The sequence below is a fragment of the Lynx canadensis genome, chromosome B3 (assembly GCF_007474595.2).
Source record: "Lynx canadensis isolate LIC74 chromosome B3, mLynCan4.pri.v2, whole genome shotgun sequence".
Classification (NCBI taxonomy): domain Eukaryota; kingdom Metazoa; phylum Chordata; class Mammalia; order Carnivora; family Felidae; genus Lynx; species Lynx canadensis.
In genome coordinates this window covers 145436377-145456090 of record NC_044308.2, presented here as the reverse complement: position 1 = coordinate 145456090, position 19714 = coordinate 145436377, and the positions used below count along the sequence as shown (strand labels likewise).

Here is a 19714-nt window from a genome sequence, read left to right as displayed (position 1 = left end):
TAAAAAGAAACAAAACAAAACTGTTGCCCCTTAACATGAACCTCAAAACCACATGCAGCCTGGCGGAGGGTGGCCGAGGACCCACTGTGCTGGTCCTCCCCGTGACAGGTGACATCTGCCGGTCAGTGTGTCCCCACTGCTGACCAGTGACCATGTCCCCAGTGCTGAGCAGTGTGTCCCCACTGCTCACTCTTTGGGTCTGACACCTGGGTTGACGGAGCTGGCATCTGAGGCCAGCCCCCTGTTGTGGTCTCCCGGCCACAAGTGTGGCCTTGGAGGGACAGAAAGGTCTTCTCTGCCAGCCTGGGGTCCCCAGGCCTCTGCAGAGGGACGGGGCCGGGGCTTCCGGGCAGGCACAGGCTGAGATGACAGGACTCTGGCAACAGACCCACACAGCAGATGAATCAGCGAGAACATGGGCTTATCTGGGCCATTTTATTTAATAAAATTTTACAAAACTCAGTGCCTCCGCCAGAACCAGAGAACGCTCGCTTGCTCGGGGTTGGAGAGGAGGGCCGACGCAGAGAGAGGCCACTGGATGGCAGTGGTCCAGGTGAGCACTCACGGGGCTCTGGGGAGACCACGGCTTGGCTTTCCTGCCGCGTGGGCCCTGCCCAAGGTGCACCCGAAACACACTCAGGGCTTCCTGGGCGCGGGATGGCTGTCTCCTGGTGACACCACCCACCGAGAGCCAGGCCACCCCAGTGCGACCCCCGCAGTGCTACGCCGGCAGCCAGACCTGGGTCCCTCACCAGGCAGAGGACCCCCAGTGCCACCCGGGTTCATGTGAGGCTGGGGCGGAGCTCCTGGGAGGCACGGGGCGCCTCCTTCCTGTTGGGGACAGCTCTGCAGAAGAACATACTCCTAAAGCGGTCAGACCCCAGCGTGCACCACTAGGCGCGGGAGTGGTTTGCACAGGGATCCCAGGAATCCGACTTGGGGTTTGAGAAACTCCCCCACAAAATAGTTCTGGTTTCCAGTAGCAAACTGAGCCAGTAAGAAAATGTAAACTTTCTCATAAAAATACCAAGGACTCCCGTCTTAGCAAACGTTACTATTAAACAAGGTCATTTTTAGGTTACGTGGACTGAAAATCTTCTTTTTCCGTGGAACTGGGATGTACTGGCCGCTGCTGCGTAAGGGGGTCTTCAGAAAGAGGCTCCACGCAGTCAGGCTCCCCTGTCTGCCGCCGGAGGGCCCCGAGAGCTGGCGTGGGAGGAGGGGCACGGTCAGGGTGTGGAAGGGCCAGCGGACCCGCTGTCCCGGGGGCCGGCCTGCTGCGCCCCGCCCCGCGGGGCTTTCTCTCCTGTCCTCACGCCGTCAACGTGAACGCGCACAGGATGCCGCGACGGCTCCCTGGCTTCCCGCAGAGCAAATGGGGCACCACGCCGGGAGGACGGCCAGGCTGCGTGCCGGGGCCAGGGCCACATGGGGCCTCCTCGACCCGAGTGATTCTACGACCCCAGCCCGTGGCCCCCCCAAGCAGCCGTGGGCCCGTTTCCTAGGAGGGGTCACAAGGCCCTTGTGCTGTGTGTCGGGCCCTTCCCGCCCGTTTCCCGCAGCGTCTGTGAACCTCCCCCTGCACCTGCTGCGGACGTGTGGGCTACTGTGAGTGGTGCCGCTGCGGAAGCTTCTATGTCTTGCTGCTCTAAGATGGTCCCTGCCTCCTGCCCTGTGGCATTTTCCAAAGAGCAGGTCGACCAGCGTGCTTGGGCGTTGCTGCAGATGGCCCGTGCGACCAGGCGACAGGGCCCTCTCCCACGCTCCATCCTGCCCTCCCAGCGTCCGCGCAGCAGCCCGACCCTCCCCAGCACGCACTGTCCCCCGTGTGCCGCTGCCCGCCTGGGGCCAGGGGCCTGCCGAGCTGACCCCACCGGTGCCCCAGTTCCTGGTACCGGGAGGAGAGCGGAGGCGCCCTCACTCCCAGGAAAGGCTTAGCCCCGCCCCCGCCGCCCGCTTGGCCCCGCCCCCGCCGCCCGCTTGGCCGCGCCCCCTCCCCCTCCCCCCAACCCGCTGCCCCGTGGAGCCTGGCCGTCCTGTGGTTTCCCTGCGGCCACCCGCCGCCCTCCAGTTCCCCTGGGAGACCTGCCCCCACCGGCCGCACCTGCCCAGACTGTGGGAACGCGCCTTTCTCACGAGTCTGCGGCACTTGGGTGGGAAGCGCCAACACACACCCACGCGGCCAGCACGGCCCACGGCCTGTCCAGGGGCCGGCTCACCTGGGTGTGGACCAGGGCCCTGCAGGGCTGCGCACAGACGGTGCGCACACCTAGTTCTTCAGGCTCTTGGAGGTCGGGACGTTCCAGAACGTGACCCAGGTCTCCAGAAAGGTCCTAGTGAGACAAACCAGTGTCAGCCGGCGAGAAGGAAGCTAAAAGGCCACTTTGCTCTTTCTCTTTGGCAACTCAGAGCCCTCTGGCACAGTGCCCTGGAATACTGCCACATGGTGACTTGGTCCCCATCCTGCTGGCACCCGGCCCAGGGCCACCCTGTCCCCCCAGGACTGCAGGGCCCCTCCACCTCCTCAAGTCAAGTCTTTCGCCACCTCCAGGGTGAGCCCCCGGCCCTGGAGCTGTCCCACCTCGGAGCCTCCGGTTCAGGAGGCCGCCCCCTTCCCCGGCTTCCTGGCCGCTTTCCTCGCACGAACACAGCGCCAGGGCGGCCTCGGGGCCCCTCGCTTCCCTCCTGGCCGGCCCCACGAGGCCCCTCGGCCAGGACAGCCTCGGGTCCCAAGGCCCTGTCTTCGCTGAGGCCTGCGAGCCCCTTTTAGGTTTCCCGCGTTTGAACATTTTCATAACACATAAAAACGGAAAAGCGTCTCTGCCCAGTCCGTTGCCAAAAGATTGGTCTTGCTGCGATTTGCTTCTCGGCTCACTCGCAGCCAGCCCTCCCGCTGCAGCCCAGGCCTCGCCAGCCTCTCCCCTGCCACCCCTCCGCTCCGGCTTTGCCGGCTCCCAGCTCAGGTGCGAGGGCCCCACCTGGTGGCTAACCTCACACCTCTGCCTGCTGCGCTCAGGCCGCAGCTCCAGCCCCCTCCTCCACCCTCCCCTCCTCAAGGGGAGCCCCCCCCCCCAACCCGCCTGCCGCCCCCCCACCATGCTGTGTGTGTCATCGCCTTCTGCCACAGCCCCTCCTCACCGCGCGGCGAGGGCTGGGCCGCGCGGGGACATCCGTCAGCCTGGCGCAGGGCAGGTACCTAATGCCCAAGAACTGACCCATCTCGCCCCTTCCCTGCCTGCGTTCCACGCTCCCCCCACCGTGCTGGAAACCAGTGAGTCTTCTCTCCCACCTGCTGTTTCCTGGCAACAAGGTCCCCTACCCCCCGGCCGTGGCCTCAGGATGGCCTGCCAGGTCCCTGCAGAGCCCGGCTGCACCCCCGGAGTCACAGCTACACCCGCATCACCTTCCGGGCAGCATCCATTCCGAGAACAAGCAACAAGTTTTCCTGGCACCGGGACTCGCTCCAGAGCCATCGGGAAGTGGATGTGCTATCTGTGTTCTGAAGAGCTCCCCAGAGCCTCCTGGCCTCAGAACTGGAAAAGAAATGCATTAATTAAATTAATTGAAAGGTAACGAGAAAGGCTTCAGAGGAAAAGCAAAGACGGGCAGTGGACCTTTGAAAATCCTGAGAGCAGAGCGTCCCCTGCAGAAACACCAGGCCGTGTCACCGGGCATTTATTCAGCCAACACCTGCTACCCCGGGGACACCCGGCACGCCTTCCCTCCTCTCCTGCTTTATTTCTCCCCTGAGAGCACACCCCTGGCGCTGCCTGACTTCTCGTCACGACTCAGTGTCTCCTCCAAGCGGTGGAAGCTCCTAGAGCCCGGTGCTCCTCTGGTTTTGTTCCTCAGCAGCTGGGGGACCGCGAGCAGCACTGGGTGCCACAGAGACACTCGAAAACCGGGGGCAGAGCGACGCTCAGAGGACGAACCCCTGGGTGTCTCGCACGCACCGTCCACGGTCACGAGCCATCCCCCCACCACGTGCCGTCCACGATTTCTAGCCCCCCTTCAACCACATGCCGTCCCCCGTTGCTGGCCCAGCTCCCACGAGGCAAGGGGAGGTGTGCCCACGGAGAACCACAGCAGGGGCAGTTACACCAAGTGCCCACATCATTCCCAAGTAGTCCTCTTGCTCGCACACCCCAAGGTACCCCCCGCCTTCCATCCCACAACCGGGCCCAGCCCCGCCAGACCTGGCCCCCGGGACCACCCACCCTCTGGGTGTCTGAGGCTCATGCTGCCACCTGAGGCCCCTCTACCTGCCTGCTGGCCCGGACCACACCTCGGCGAAGCACCACGTCCGCAGGGCGTACGGCCCTCTGGGCCATGGTGGTCACAGCCCTCTGGGCTTCGGGCCTCTGTCCCCAGGCCTCTGCGGGGCTTCCTGGGGGGGGGGGGCAGCCACCGGCTTGGACCCCAGGAGTGGCCTGTCTGCAGAGCTCCCTCTCTGACAAAGAGGCATGGAGGGGCCAGGGGAGCCAGCTCCCGCCAACCTTCACCTCCTGCCGTGGCCTTGGCCCAGTGGACCTCAAACTTTCCCGCCAGGACACACCACCCACTGAGCGGCCCTCGTCCCTCTGTCAGTCCCGGTGGAAGCGCGCCTTAGGCAACGGCCGTCTGCAAACAACCGCATGGTGACTCCTTTAGGAAGCCGGTCCCCAGGGTGGCCAGCCTTCCGCTCCACACCAGATGCACACAGGCTGTCAGGAACGTCCCTCCAGGGTGCTGGGCTGTTTTCTTGGGGGCCCAGGACCGTTCGGTCAGGTCACCCAGGAGGCTCCTGTGCTCACGGCCCAGGCCCCCGTCCTTTCCGCACCCCCAGCATGTGCAGGGAGGCACCAGGAGCTGGCACTCGCCGGCCCGCCTTGCCCCCGGTGAGCTGATGGGGATGGAGGGGGCCACACGTGGGTCTGAGAGAAGGGACCGTGGCCAGAGCATCAACCCACATGCCCCTCTGTCCGTGAGGGCCCCATGGCCCCAAGGTTGTGGGGACTCCAGGAGAGACGGGCTCCCGATAAAGGTCCACTTTATCAACCAGAAGCATAAACTCAGAGTTGCCATGAGAAATGTTAGCTGCAATTTAAGTTCATTACCACAGTATGTGTCCAGGTCCACAGCCAGGTTTTCCCTCACTGCTCGTTTCTAAGATGCGGTCTAAGGGGGAGACACCTTCAGTTGCCTGCTGGACTGGTACTTCCTGAAAAGCAAACCTGAAAACATCCTCATAGCTGAGAATGAGCTGAAAAGAAGAGAGAAACACATGGACGTTAGAAGAGATACATTACAGGGTGCCCGGGTGGCTCAGTCGGTTAAGTATCTGACTTTAGCTCAGGTCATGATCTCACGGATCGTGAGTTCGAGTCCCACATCGGGCTCCACACTGATGGTGCAGAGTCTGCTTGGAATTCTCTCTCTCTGCCCCTTCCGTGTTCTCTCTCTAAAAAATAAATTAACAACAACAAAAAAAAGACTAGAAAAAATACATTACATCACCTTATACCAAATACATAATTTTGGCGTAAATGAAACGTGTAATGATTGTACCATTACTGTTACCAAAACAGGACACGCTTGTTCCCATGGGGTGCGGGACAGCGAGATTAGGGCACAACACTCAAGCTTCGTCAGACACGTGAGAAAGAGGCACTCATAAAAATGTGTTTCCCGCATGTTAACTGGCTGGGAAATCTACCCGCACGACAGTAATGTGGCATTTCCTGGGAGATGATCTGAGGTTGGAAAGGTCAGGGCGTGAAGCCCTGAAATGAGGGCTGTCTGAAGTCCAGCAGGAAGTGACAGGTGTGCACGCTGGGAGGCTGGGGGCGAGGGCGGGGGTGCAAGCCGACAGGGCCGGGAACCCAGAGAGCTGTTGGAGATATGCGTGCGCACGGTGTATATATTGAGGTCAGTGGGGTGGTTTTCTGCATTCACCTAGCGTCTCCTGCAAAGTTCACACTATCCTCAGATTGTTCCCTGACCTATTAATCACGCTGGAACACAAGTCCTGTTTCCAACACAAGTGGTGAGCAGAGCGGGCCCCATGCACAAAGGGGCCCGTCAGAGGCTGGGGAGAGCCCAGCTGCTCAGGAAACACACAGCTCGTCCCTAGAACCAGTGGAACCTTTCTTCTGGTCCCTTCTTCATCTTACTCCCTCTGTTCTCGTGGAATCCAGGGTTAGCCCTTGGGAAGAGACCGTAGAGGAAGAGAAGACGGGGGCAGAAGAGGAAAACAAGAAAAAGCCGCATGAGATGCAGTCACAGAAAAGGCAGACCTGGTGGTCAGGTCGGGAAGGGCAGAGCAGGGCGCCCAGGGGATGAGGCCTGGGCTCTCCGGGCCATCCCCAGCACCCGATCGTCACACAGACTGCAAATGACCCTTGGTGATGCTGTCTGAACAGGCAGACTGACAGCTGAGACAAAAACCTCTCTCCCAAGTGCCCGACCTGAGGCCAGGAAAGCACAGCCGGGTTGAGGGCAGCCGGATGCTGGAGGCCTAAGGAGGGGACGGTGGGCACACGGATCGTAGAGGCCTCAGGAGGGGGGAGGCAAGACGAGGCCGAGGTGCCCGACCCCGGACGGGTGGGCACAGAAAGCGGCCCAGTTCCCGAGTCCCCCCAGGCGCGGTCCCCTTCTGCAGCCTCGTTCCTTCCCTGTGTCAGGAGGCCAGCCAGCCAAGGACGAAGGCCAAGAGACAAACAGGCCTCCTGCCTGGCCAGCCCACCGAAGCTGGAGGCCGGCGGCGTGTAGAGCGCTCGCTGTGCCACACGGCGGCGGCGGCGGACACGGGGACTGGCAGAAATACCTCGGAGGCGGAGGTGCCGGGGGTCCCGGCCGCCCCAGGCCCGCCCCGCTGAGGCTGGCCAGAACCCCGCTCCTTTGGAGTGGAGGCCGCGCTCTGCAGCCCGCGTCCCGCGTGTCTGTCCGGGAGTTCAAAGGGTTGGGAGAAGTGTGGAGACTTGGCTGAAGATTCCTGAAAGCCTTCGAACTCCCCCCAGGCGCTGCTGTGCTCCCCAGGGTCCGGAGTGCTGACCGTGCAGGCGGAAACGCCGTCGCCGCCCCCGGAGGTCCTGGGGGCGCTCCTCACGCACTGCGCCCCCGCTCCTCTCCGCCTCCCGGGCGCCGGGCTGGCCCCGCTGTCTCTAGAGGCCCAGTAGAGGGACACCTCGCCCGCTCCCTCGTTGCCCGCGCGCGGAGACCCGCAGACAGGGGGCGCGTGACCGGGCCCTGCCCCCCGCCGCCGCTGGCCCTGCATTTCGGCGCCGCCGGGCCCGCATAGACGCCGCGGGGAGACACCCACACCGCCGTGCCGGGGCTGCCCAGCGCTGCACCGGGCGGGGGCCGGGGGCCGCCGGGGCCTCCTCGGCAGCGCGGGAGGCCTGCTGTGTGGCCAGGGTCGCTGTGGGACCGACACAAGCCGCCCGGGGGCAGGGGCCGGAGCCGCGGCCCGGCTTCCTCCTGCACGCGCCCGGGCGGCCGGTCCAGCGCAGCGGCGTGTCCCGGAGCACAGGAGTCCCCGAGAGCGGGGGCGGCGCGGGGCCCTGGGTCCCCGCGAGGGTCCGGCCTGCAGCCCACCTCGGCCGCTCCGCCGCCTCTGCCTGCGCGCGCGGCGGCCGTCCGTAGTCCCCACGCCCGCCCGTTGCCTGGCAACGGAACGCGCCAGCCAACGCGCCAGCCCCCGCGCCGGGCGCCCGCCGCCGTGACGTCACCGCCCCGCCCGGCCGCCGCTGCGCCTGCGCCGTGTCCGCCCGGCCCCTGGCCTCCCACGAGGAGGGTCCTCGGTTCAGTTGGAGCGGCCCGGCGTCCCTGGTGCCCCCGATTCCGGACCCGCGGGGGTGCCGTCTCCACCGCCCGGCCGACCCCCGAATCCCAGAGCCTAGCTCCTCCAGCGTGAGGGCGCGTGGGGATCCGCCGCCTGCGGGCCGAAGGAGCGACGCCAACACCGGGCACAGCAGGCCCAGTGTGGGGCCTGGACAGCCTGCCCCTCCTGCTGCCTCCCGCCCCGGGGCAGGAGCACCGAGGGGCCAGCTTGGCCCTCCCGCCAGCCCCTCCCAGGCAGGCCAGGCCGGTCCCCATCTGACCCCACCCCAGGCTCATGACACCCACCTTGGTGAGTCAGCTCGACTCCAGCCTCCCCAGCGCCATCATCAGATGCCTGAGCCTCACCGCGCTCCCCAGTCTCCCCCGCCCCCCCTCACGTTTCTCCACCCTGTGACCTCCTTGGGCCCTGTCCTGTTTGCATGAGTCGCCCGCTCTCCCTGGTCCTTCCCAGCCTAGCTATTGAAGTTTTAATTCTGAAAATTACCAGATGAGATCATACCTGACCTCTGGGCTGCAGCCTCCTGTCCCCTCCCTTCCCCTGAGCCAGCATTGCAGTGTGCATGCGATGCGGTCAGACTGCCCAGCTCTGGACAGACACCTACCTGATGACGCTGCGGGAACGTGACCAGATGCCAGCTCTTCTGCCTCGGCGTCACCCCGGGGACAGTGTTGATCCCAGGCACTCCTGCTGTGTACCCACTGCGTGGACCCCCCTCGTCCATTGTCCTTGCCGTGCTCGTAGTCCAGGCAACTGGAAAGGGGTAGGAGAAGTGGTGCCGTCGTGTACAGGTGGGGAAACTGAGGCCCAGGCCCAAAGGCCTGAGTGAGAAGTGTTGCTGGGGCTGGGACCAGCTCTTCGAAGCTCAGCAGTTTCCCGCACCCTGTGTGGACCTCAGTGAAGACTGAGGAAGACACAGTGAGCTTCAGGGTGCAGGCGGGCTGGTCTGCATTCCCCGGCGTGGTAGCTGAACAACGCCTCCCGCAGGTGTGCGCGTCCTGATGCCCAGAGCCTGTGAATCTGGGGCCTTACGAGGCACAAGGGACTTTACAGACACGATTACATTCAGGCTTTTGAGATGGGGAGATAGTCCTGGATCGTGCTGTTGAGGCCGACGTCCTTACAAGTAGGAAGCAGGAGGGTCGGAGTCCGAGAAAATGGAGAGACAGAGGCAGAGGCCAGAATGACGCAGGGCTATAAACCCAGGGATGCGGGCAGCCTCTCGAAGCTGAATGGGACAAGGAAGTTGGACCTCCCCTGAACCCCCCCAGGAGGACCGCAGTCCCACCGAGGCCTGGGACCGTTAGGGAATAAATGCAGGTTGGTTTAAGCCACTGTGTGGTTATTTTTTCCAGCAGTCAGGGGAGACTAATATATCCGGTGACCCCTGGCTACTAAAAAGGTGCTGCCTTGGGGGAGCCGAGACTCAGGAGGTGGCAGAGGGGACTCGCCATTGGGTGCTCGGCGGTGGGGGAGGGGGGTGCAACCCAGGTGCTGACAGGTGGCCCCTGGCTACTCAGGCCAGCGTCCAGGCAGGCCGGGCATGAGACGTGGGGGCACAGGCTGAGGGCCAGGCCTCCAGCTGGGTGGGTGGGGCAGGCTTCTGTTCAAGTTTCAAAGGCTCACCTGCTGGGGAGACTGGTCAGAGGGAGCGTACTGCCTTTAAAGTAGGCGTGCAGGAGACACAAGCAGGACTCCCTGGAGGGTAGCGGAGGGGTTGGGTGCAGTGTGGTCAGGAGGAAGAGCCTGCGTGGCCCCCCCACCTCCTCTCGGACACCTCCGTCCGCCCCTGATCTCCAGCCCCGCCGAACAGGAGTGGTGGACAGCTTCTCCACCACCAAGCTGAGCCTCAGGAGGAAGGGGCCAGCCTCCACCTGGCCCGGAGCCCCACGGTATCGTGTGCCTCGCAGCACTGCCTGGTGAAGATGGGGAGGCGTCCCTTGCCCCCGGAGGCACCTGGGTGTCCTGCTTCTCTGGGGCTCTTGGACCTCAAGGAGGCCACCTGCCCCCAGGCCTGGAGTAGGCACTCAGCTTGTAGGAGACTGAGGCAGTTAGAGGCCAGGGGTCAGCAGACCCGAAGCTCCCCTGCTCCCACCTGTATCAGGACCGGATGGGGGGTGGGCAGATGGTGGCCGACAGGGTCCTAGATGTCCCACCACCCAGTCGTGCCTCTAGGGCTGGGCCGGGCCAGGGCAGGGACAACGGCAGAGCTATTTTTGTTTATGGCACTGCGGCAGCCGCAAGGAGACATCAATCATTGATGTTCCGGGCCTCCCTGCCCACCAGAGAGGCTCGGAGAACAGCCAGCCAGGAGGAGCGAACTCTGCTGAGGGGCTAAGCCTGTGGAGCCGGCAGCCACGACTCCTCATCCCGGCCCCACCGGTGCCCTGCATCCTAGGCTCTGGTTCCCAGGTACCCAGCCTCGGGAGGCTGCGGGCAAGCCTGAGAACCCTGACTGGCAGGCCAGGGCCAGGGCCGAGGCGTGGCCCCCAGTGTCCCCGGTGCGGTGGTCCCAGGGAGGAGGTGGAGCCCGTGTGGCCAGCAGGGGAGAGCGTGGGGCGCTGCAGACCCACCACGTCCCCCGCCACCCCGACCCTCAGATGCCACGTGGGGGCCGCCTCTGGGCCGGGGGTGGCTATGAGTTGAGCCCGAGACGCCGCGCCGGTGGGAGGACAGCAATTTCCGAGCTGTGTCCAACTGCCGTGGCCTTCCCCAGCAGGGCGTCGATCCCCAGCGGGGCCATCAGGACGGGGCGGTAGCTGGGCGTGACGACAGCAGCTCCTGGCAGCTCAGGGCTCTGCGGCAGGCTCACAGCCGGGCTTTGGCTGGGGGGCAGGGACAGGCGGGGAATGGGGGGAGCGGCAAGGCTGGGCTTCCCAGGCTCTGCCTGGGCAGCGTCCTCCCCTGTCTCCCCTGTGATCCTGGGGCCAGGCTGGGGCTTCTGAGGCGTCGGCAGGTGGGAGGAGGGACTGGGCCCGGGGAAGTGGGGCCCGGTCGGGCTGGCCCTGGGTGGGTGAGGGCCAGTGTGTGGGCCGTCTCCCTGTCTGCAGGGGCAGCTCGCCATCACTGGTGCACACAGCTGAGGGGCCAGGCCCTCCTAGAGGTGAAGTGGGGCCCACAGGGGGCCCAGGGGAGTGTGCGGGGTGAGCATAACAGGTGAAGTCAGCTCTCCGCTGAGAGCAGGCAGGAGAGGGGAGGGGGAAGCCTCTGAAGCAGGGGTGTCCTGTCCACCCCCACCCTGAATCTGGGGCCCGGAGCCAATGCCGAGCCAACTCCCTTGCTGCAGAGTGAGCAAGGCCCGAGGGTGACAGTGTAAGCCACCCAGCCCCCACCAAGGCCAAGGGCAGAAGTGGCCCCGGTCTCCCCCAAGCCCTGGCCGGTCAGGGGTCCCAAGGACCACCCGCCTGCAGAGGGGCTAGCTGGGGGCCAAGTGGGACCCTCCTCCTGGCCTCTGCTTAGGCAGGGCAGCCTCCTGGCCTCCCCACCCAGGGCCCCGTCATCCCGTCCCCCACACAGCTGGTAAGAGCCACCATAGCCCCACCTGCATCGTGCTGGATAATCAGGACGTGTCACATGGAACGAGACCGCCTCATTTGGACAGGGACCCAGGGTCCACACGACTTTACCAAGGTCACTCACCCAATGGAGCAGGGGAACACAGAGCTGGGTCTGTACCCCAAGGTCCCTGATTATTCAAGACCGCTCCCTTGTTCCCAGGCCCCCACAGCCAGACTCACATACGCAGACAGGCAGGCAGGCTGAGATCCCAACAGATCTGGACAGATGCTGGACACGCTAGGGACACAAACAGCACTCCCTCCCTGCACCCATGAGCGCCAGGGCAGGGCGGGACCTCAGGAAGAGAGGAGAGCACAGGGTCCCTGGCTCCAGGGCAATGCTGCCCAGCCCAGGACAAAACACCGGGGCAAGAAAGGGGAGACCCACAGCCCGTGGTCTGCACCTGGAGGACAGGGCTGTGCCCCACTGTGGCGTGGGCTCAATGGACGGGAGGCTGCCAGAGCCTCTTCCCAGAAGCGATGCGCGTGCCTGTGTGACCCGCTGCTGGAAGGCTGCCCGGCTGCGGCCTGGCTAGCGGGAACTGGCGTGCATGAGTCATCCTGCCGGGCAGGCTCACCTGGGCCCCACGGGCTGGGTGAGTCCAGGAGTAGAGTGCACGTGCGCGTGTCTGTGTCCTGTTGTGCACATCTGGGCACATGGGCCCGAACGGGTACGTGGGTGTATGTGTGGGCGTGGGCGTGGGCCCGTCTCCGTGCACAGGGACATACCAAGTAGATCCGTGACTGTGTGTTAGTGTGAGCGCGTGTGTCAGCTCGACACGTGTGTGTGCGTGTGTGTGTGCACGTCCACCTGTCTGTCCCGGCACCACCAGCACCATTCCTAGGAAGCCCGCAGGAATGGTCCTCCTTGGTGGCGGCTATGCTTCTCTGGGTCTGTGCTGGCCCAGGCCCCCCAGCCCCAGCCCCAGCAGGACCCACACCTCTGAGGCGCCCTTCCCCGGGTCTACGTCAGGCCGGACTGCAGCTCCCTCCCCGCTTGGTGGGAACAGAATTCTCCTGGGCCTCTCCACTCCCCGCTCATTCGCCGAGGAGAGCCTCCTCCTGCACAACGCCAAGCTGGGGCCCAGGCCAGCCCGCAGCCGACCCCACTCCAGTCTTCAGCAGGCCCCCTGCCGGCTTCTGGAACATCCTGGGTCCTTGTCTCCTTCCTCATGTTGCTGCTCTGGCCCAGCCCCCACTGTCTTGCAGAGCTTCTGACTTGCAGCAGCGTCCCCAGGGACAAACCCCCCCCCCCTCCGCCCCTCGTCCCAGCCCCTGGTGGTCTTTTCAAAGCTCTCTGACCAGTCTTGCTGCCCCCTGCCCCACGGCACCTGATTCTCAGCCCCGTGAGCTAGCCTGGGCTCTCTTACCCTGCCCTGCGCACACACACTACTCCGGGCTCCGGACTGAACTTCCCGCACTCCTGACGTCCTAGCTTAGACTGACCCCTTGGGAGCCTGCCAGGAACCCCTCCCCATGCACCCCCAACACCGTGCTAGCCGGCAGAGCACACCTCTAGACTGGGAGCCCCCAGGGCAGGGCCAGTGAGGCCACATCACACGCCCCTCGTCTCCTGGGACTCCCGCGGCCTCTATGGCCCCCAGGGCGCCCCGCCCCCCAGCTGAAATGTCCTTCTCTGGGCTGGGAGGTAAGACTGCGGGGCGCGGGTCCAGTCCGGGAGCCTAGGCGCGGCGTGTGGAGCCCCCTCCCTGGCAGGGGCCCAGAGTCCACTGTCTGGACCCAGAAAGGCCAGCTGAGGGCGCGGGGCCGGCCCGCCGCAGGGGTCGGGACTGGCGGCTGGACGCGGGAGGGGCGGCGGCGGGGTCCCGGGGGGCGTGGCCGGGTCGGGAGGGGGCGCGGCCCTGCGGGCTGCAGCCAATGGGCCGGATGGGGCGGGGGCGGGGCAGGGTCCGGGCGGCCGCGGGGTCCCAGGGGGCGGGGCCTGGCGGGCTGCAGCCAATGGGCTGAATGAGGCGCGGGCGGGGCGGGGCGGGGCGGGGTCCGGGCGGCAGCGGGGTCCCGGGGCGCCGGCTCGGTCCGCAGTCAGAGGCTCGCGGCCCGCGGCAGCGCCAGCCAGCGGAGGCAGAGCGCGGCGCCCGCCGGCTACCCGGCCGCCCGCGCGCCGGAGCCGAGACCAGCGACTGGACGCGACGGGCCGCCGCCGGCCCGCACCGCCCGGCCGCCGCGATGTGCGACTGTTTCCACATGGTGCTGCCCACCTGGCCCGGAGCCCCCGGCAGCGGTGCGCCTCCTCTCCGCCTGCAGCCCGCTCCCCTCGGGAGGGTGGGCTCCGCGCGGGGCCGCGCGCCGGGCGGGTCGGGGTGGGGCGCCTCGGGGACCGGCCCGGGCTCTCGCGCGCGGTCCTGCGCCTCGGGCTGCTTCCCTCCTGCTGCCTCTCTCCTGCCTCTCTCCGTCCCTGCCGCTCACTCCGTCTCTCCGGGTCGCTCGCTGACTCATCCCTGCCACTCACTCTGTCGCTCCCCGCCTCGGTCACTCACTATCCCTGTCTGTCTTTTCCGTTCTGCCACCGTCCCCCTGCTCTAACCCTCTGGGACGTCGTCTTGTCCCTAGAGGCGGCCGCCTGGGGAGGGCCGCACGCGTGAGTGGGGGCCGTGGGTGACCAGGCGTGGGGAGCTGGCAGGCTTGCCCTCTGACCTGCTCTGGGAGGAGCAGCCTGGCTGGACCCCGAGTCAGGGCTGTCGGCCTTGGTCCAGAGTCCCGTGCAGTGTGTGGCCTCTGTGTGGCTTGGTCACCGGCTAGGTGGTGGCAACGAGGGGGCTGGACCCGAGGTCCGAGGCTTGGTGAGGGGCCCGAGTGCGGTCAGAGATCAGGCCACAGAGTAGCCCAGTGCTGGGCAAGGGAAGGCAGGTGTTGCCCATGGGGCAGTTCCCACTCCCCACGCCTCTGGCCACGGAATGGGAACCAGGAGCTCTTTGTTACCTGTCTGTCCCCGCACTAGGTCTGGTTCCAGAGGTTGCCTGTCTCAGCATCTTGCAGGGCAGGGTGGGGTGAGGCAGGGGCCGTTCCTGCAGCTCTGGGTCAGTGGTGCGGCAGCCACACCCAGGACATCTGGCCAGTTGCCATCTAGGGGGTGCTGGGGCCATGCTGCAATGGTGCAGCCCGGTCCCCACCGCTCAGGGTCACAGAGGTCGATGATGACAGTGGTGTGCTGAGACAGAGGGGCTCTGGGGGCCCCTTGGCCTAGGCACACCCCTCCAGCTGCAGCAGGAGCCCCCATGGGCCCTTCTGGTGAACACGGCTGACCTCCTGTTTGGGCCCCCCTTGTCTGGGGGACAATGATGGCCCCCGGCCCCCTGGTCCTGACTGTGGCCCCAGCCCACATCCTGGGGGATCTGCTGCATCACAGGGAAGGAGGGGCCATCGCCCTGCCTCCAGCATTCCACACTGGCCTCTGCCACCCCCCGACCCCCGCCGCCCCCCCGCTCACAGGCTACCCAGAGGCTCCCAAGATGCAGGGTCTAAGGCCGTCTCATCCGCCCTCCTGCCTTGAAAAGGCCTGTTCGGGCACCCCTCCCCAGCCGAGACCTCCATTCTCTGCTTTGACCTGGTGGTTCCCTGGCCACCCCTCACATCCTGCCTACAAACCCCTCTGCTCTTAGGGAATGAGGTCAGTGGTTCTCGTGGGGCATTAGTAGGAGACCTACTGGGTCGGAGCCCCTGGGGGTTCTGTCTGCTGTGCAGATGGCCAGGCCCTCCCCCACCCTTCACAGAAGCTAGGGAACGAGCATCCCTGATAAGGCCCCCTGGGGGCTGGTCCACGTCTTTCCAGCTGCAATTCCTTCCCAGCTGGCCAGAGGTGGACAGGTCTTGCTCTGCTCTCGTCTTTCTGCCCAGTCCAAACCTGCCTTCTCTGGCCAGTCACGCTAGGTCCTCTGAAGACCCCTCCCAGAGCCTGAGTGCACGTCTAACCCTCAGCCTGGGGAAGGAAGCCAACCACGTCCAGCCTGCAACCGGAGGCTGCCCCCTCGTGGCTGTGCCAGGAACACGCCGCTCAGGGATCCGCCCAGGCTCGGGCGCCTCGGCCAGTCCGAGGCAGCTGGCCCCCAGCTCCTTCCAGGCCCCTTCCCCTATTCCCGTGTGGGGAGGGGGCTCCACCTGGCTGCACTGCCCCCACACAGGGCATCAACCGCTTCGCCCTGTGATGGGCATCAGCTGTCACATCCCTTCCTATCCCGGGGACGGCCAGTTTCTTCCCAAGGTAGAGCTGGGTCCCGGGCAACTTAGACTGACAAGGAGTGCCCTACTCCTGGCCTGGGCCCGCCCCCCCACCATGCCCACCCTGAGAAGCCCCCACCAGCTCCAGGGAGGCCTTGCTTATAGTGACACACCATGAGGGGGATGGTCTGGGTGGTCTCTTCTTGGTGGGGGGCCGTGGTAATGCAGGGGTCCTTCCCAAGAGTGTTGCAATGTGGGGCGTCCCTGTGGTGGCCTCTGCACGGCCCTGGGCTTGGGGCTCCCAGGAGCCGCGGGCAGTGCCTTGTATCTGTGAACGGGAGTGACCACAGCTGTCCGCAGCAGAGGCTGGGCAGAGGGCTGTGTGGCCAGGGAGGCCGAGTGCCAGCGCCGGTGGCTAGCGTGTCTATGCTGTCCGCACTCATGGCTTTGCCCTCGGTTGTCCGCACCGGCACAGGGCTGCGCTCCCATTTTGCAGACAGGGACGCTGAGTCTGGGAGCGACGAGGCCGAGCCCCACACCCCCCCCCCCCACCGGAGCCTCTCTGCCTCTACGGGGGCCAGAGAGGCCACACCACACTCTCAGTGCAGTGATGTCTGGCAGGTGCTGGCTCTGCCCTACCCCCCAGGCAGTGCTCTCCAGTGCCCCCCTCCAGCCTAAAGTGTCCCTGGCAGGGGCGGGCACCAAGGAGGAGGCAGCAGAGGTCGTCCTAGGCTGGGGTACCGACCCTCCCTGAGCTTTAACGGGCGGATTTTCTAAGCCACCACTGGTGGTGGCAGATGTGTTCCCGACGGCACCCTAGCTCTTCTCCCTGCGGAAAACTGAGGCCACACAGCCTGCTCCTGCCCCAAGGTCTCAGGGAAGTGGGTGGGGGAGGGCCCAGCTGTGCTAGGAGGGTCCCATGCCCCAAGGCCCCCTGCCTCCCCTGCGTCCCCACTCCACTGGGGCTCGCTGTGGTCGGGCAGTGAGCCCGTGGCAGGAACGCTCTCATGGCCTTCCCTCCCTCTGGCTGGGCTCTTCCATCCCTGGCTGGGCTAGGAGCTGCCTCTTCCAGGTAGCCCCCTGGCTTGCCGGGCCCACCCCCCACTCCCCTGCAGATTCCAACCCTCTCTGTATCCTTTCTCCCTTGACTGCCCTTTGCTGAAGGCTTCTGGGTTTCAGGTTCAGCCTGGGGCGGGCCGCCTGGGGGTGGGGAGCGGAGGTGTCTGGGAGAGGAAAGCAAGCAGGCAGGAGGGCCGTCCCCGTGGGACGAGATGGGGCCAGGCAGGAGGGGGGACACCCCTGCCCTGGGGTGGCATCGGGCCCCGTCCCCAGATAGCTTTCTGGAGGGACGCGGCACCCACATCACCGCCAGGGGACTGATGGACCTGTGGGCAGAGAGCCACGGGTAGAGACTCGCTGGCGGGCTCCCGGGCCCTGCTGGGTCTGGGGTGGGAATCCTGATGGGGGTCTGCGAGCTGCACCGCCGCCCGCCACCCTCCCCCTGTCCCCCCCCACCCCCGCCCCCAGCCTGGACACATCGCCGGGTGTGGGTGTCAGAAAGGAGCAGCTGGGGATGGGACTTCGTGGGGTCCCCGTCTGGGCCTCACCTCCCTGTCAGCACCCCCTGCTGCTTGAGGGGCCTCCCGAGCCAGAAGGCTAGTGGGCAGGAGACCCCATTTGGCCAAGTCATGCCCCCTGTGTTTGGGGCTCAAGCCCCCTGCCGGCTGCCGCTCTGAGTGGCGTCAGCCTTGGGCGACCTGCGCCAGGCTCTGGTGCTCTGCCCCCTCCTGCGTCCTACGTCCCACGTCCTGTTGACGCCCTCGTTCCCCGGAGCGGCGTGGGCCCCTCCCGGGTGGGGAAGAGGGTGGCCTCCCCCCCGGGCTACCTCCCTGGCAGGCCTTACTCCTGGGTGGCACCAGCACCTCGGGGGTCTTCTGTGACACGCCCCGCTAGGAACGCCGTGCCTGGGCCTGGCCTCCTCCCCCGTCGCCCTGCCCGGCCCTGGACAGCAGCTGCAGCTGAGCTCCCACGGTGGCTCCGAGTGGGAGCCCAGGGTGCAGGTGGCTTTAACCACCTGTGCAGTGGGCATCAGCACACGTGTGCTGGGCAGCCTGGCCCTCAGGACCCGTGCTGCCGCAGCTCATCAGACCCCCTTCAGCTGCCCTAGCACCTGCCCGGCCACGGGGGGGGGCCGGCGGCGGGGGACCGGCAGGCGGGCAGGGCCTTGCACCGTGGCCCTTACCGGCCGGAGAGCCGGGTGGGTCCCCCGTGGGACTGGACACTATCCGGGGGACGAGGAATGAAAGGTCTTGCCCCTGCAAGGCCACGGTGGTCTGGACCCAGAGCCCTGTATGTCCAGTTCTCCCATCTGGCTGGCACCTGCGTGGAACCACGGGCAGGGGAGCCGCCCGCACACAGCGCTGGCCACGGGCCACACGTGGGAGAGAGGCCAGGGTCCGAGCTGGGAAAGCACTCCGGGCAGAGTAAGCAGCACGTGCACCCCTGGGCGCCTGGGGGGGGGTGTCGGGGAGGGGAGGGCAGGGCTGCAGCCTGCGGGCTGCCGGGGAACCAGGGCTATGGCAGGGCCCAGGGCCTGCGGCCGGCGGATCGGGAGGCTGGGGACGTGGCTCTGTGGGTTTGGGGCACCCGGGCTCAGGAGAGGAGGGGCGGGGTGACCCTGCTTCTCCTCCGGGGAGGCTCATCCCTGCCCTGGGGGAGGTGACATCTGCTGGGTGTCAGGCAGGAAACAAAGAGCTCCCAGGTGAGGACCGTCTGGGCCACCAGCTTTCCTGTCTCACTGGACATAGAGTCATCTGTGACCGTTAAAGTTTCAGGGACAGGGGAGGCTGGGAGAGGCCTGGGTGCCATCGTTCCTTCCCGGACTGGTGGCCCACCCCTGGGCTCAAGAGTGCCCGACGCCCCGGGCCCAGGCTGGCCAGAGTCTCCTTCCTCCCTGGGATCCCCCTTCCCGGCACCACACCCCAGGCCACCCCTGGCTTCTCCTGTGCTGCTGTGGGGCCTGCTGCCCTCGGCCGTCCCCAGAGCCCCCAACCTTGCTGATCCTGGCCTGTGGTGTCAGGCAGGGGTGTGTGCTCGGCCGCCCCACTGCCTCCTCCCCAGGGCCGGGCCTGACCCCACACTGCCCTGGAACCCCGTGTGGGTCCCTCAGCTGTGCAGGCCTGCTCCGACCTGCTCGTGGGGTGCAGATGCCAGCAGCCAGCCGGGCCCCACCCCGCGGGGCCGTGGGGCGCGGGGCGGGGCGGCTCTGGGACCCAGCAAGAGATCTGCCGATGGCACGGCGGGTGCGGTCCTGCCCGGGCCTGCCGGGGCTCCTGCAGCCCGGTCGGGCCTGGGGTCCGCGTCTTCCCACCCGCCCCTCGGTGCCCAGCGTGGGAGCTGAGTCCTGGGGCCGGCAGGGTGAGGTGACCAGATGTGGCAGACCAGGCAGCCGGAGCTTTGGGGAGCAGATGACTGGGGTCTTCAGCCACCACTTCTAGCCAAGTGACTGGGGAGGGGGTGACAGATGCAGGTTCCTGGGCCCCAAGGCACCCACCTGGAGAGGTGGCAGCAGGGCTGGAAGGGTGGCCGGGGTCAGGCTGCCCCAGGGGGACTGGGCGGGTGAGCAGTGCCCCCCCCCCCCACAAGGTCACTCGCTCACCCGGGGCCCTGGGTGGGCTGGGTCCTTCCCTGCTCTGGCCTTGCCGGTGTCTGCTGTGGAAGGAGCTGGCTGTGCCCTGGGCCGGGGCCTCGGCCCAGATGGGGCAGGACTTTGTTGGAAGGGCCTATGTACGCCTTGGGCTGTGCCTCCCCTGCCCTGCACCCCCTAGCCTGGCCAGCTTCCTGCAGGGAAACTGAGGCGCGGGGCCCGAGAAAAGCTTGCCCGGAGCGTCCTATCTGACATCTGCATCTGCGTACCTGTCTACACAGCAGGACTGGACTGGACTGCACGGGCGGGTGGTAGTGACTCAGACATCCCTGGGCGGGCGGGCGTTTCCTCTCCCAGTCAGCTGCTTGGGCTGGGGCGGGGGCGGGGGGGGGGCTCTGGGGGAGGGGCGGGCTCCCCCGCTCCTTGAAGCCCAGGGGGAGGGACCTGGCCCAGCTCCGGGCCTGTGAGGGGGCCGCCCATCCCTCTGGTGGGGCTCCAGGCAGGCCTGAGGAGGAG

The 19714-nt window shown here is 66.4% G+C and overlaps 1 protein-coding gene across 1 annotated transcript; it reads right to left on the bottom strand.

The window, feature by feature from the left end:
- Positions 1-404: 404 nt before the first annotated feature.
- Positions 405-7255, bottom strand: CLBA1 (clathrin binding box of aftiphilin containing 1). The gene is made up of 5 exons (XM_030320126.1): positions 6806-7255; positions 5097-5242; positions 3404-3533; positions 2220-2333; positions 405-1206 (listed from the first exon to the last, which is right to left on the bottom strand). Exons 1-5 carry the CDS (start codon positions 7253-7255, stop codon positions 1042-1044), a joined length of 1005 nt encoding a protein of 334 aa, XP_030175986.1. The 3' UTR covers positions 405-1041.
- Positions 7256-19714: the final 12459 nt, after the last annotated feature.

What these genes read in the sequence shown, in the direction of transcription:
- CLBA1 (XM_030320126.1), bottom strand. Translation starts at nt 7,255, where the DNA reads ATGCAGGGCCAGCGGCGGCGGGGGGCAGGGCCCGGTCACGCGCCCCCT. An exon ending in GAATGGATGCTGCCCGGAAG is followed by an intron (nt 2,334 to 3,403) that starts GTGATGCGGGTG and finishes TTGTCTCACTAG; the next exon opens with GACCTTTCTGGAGACCTGGG. An exon ending in GGGCCCTGGTCCACACCCAG is followed by an intron (nt 1,207 to 2,219) that starts GTGAGCCGGCCC and finishes CTCCCACGCCAG; the next exon opens with CTCTCGGGGCCCTCCGGCGG.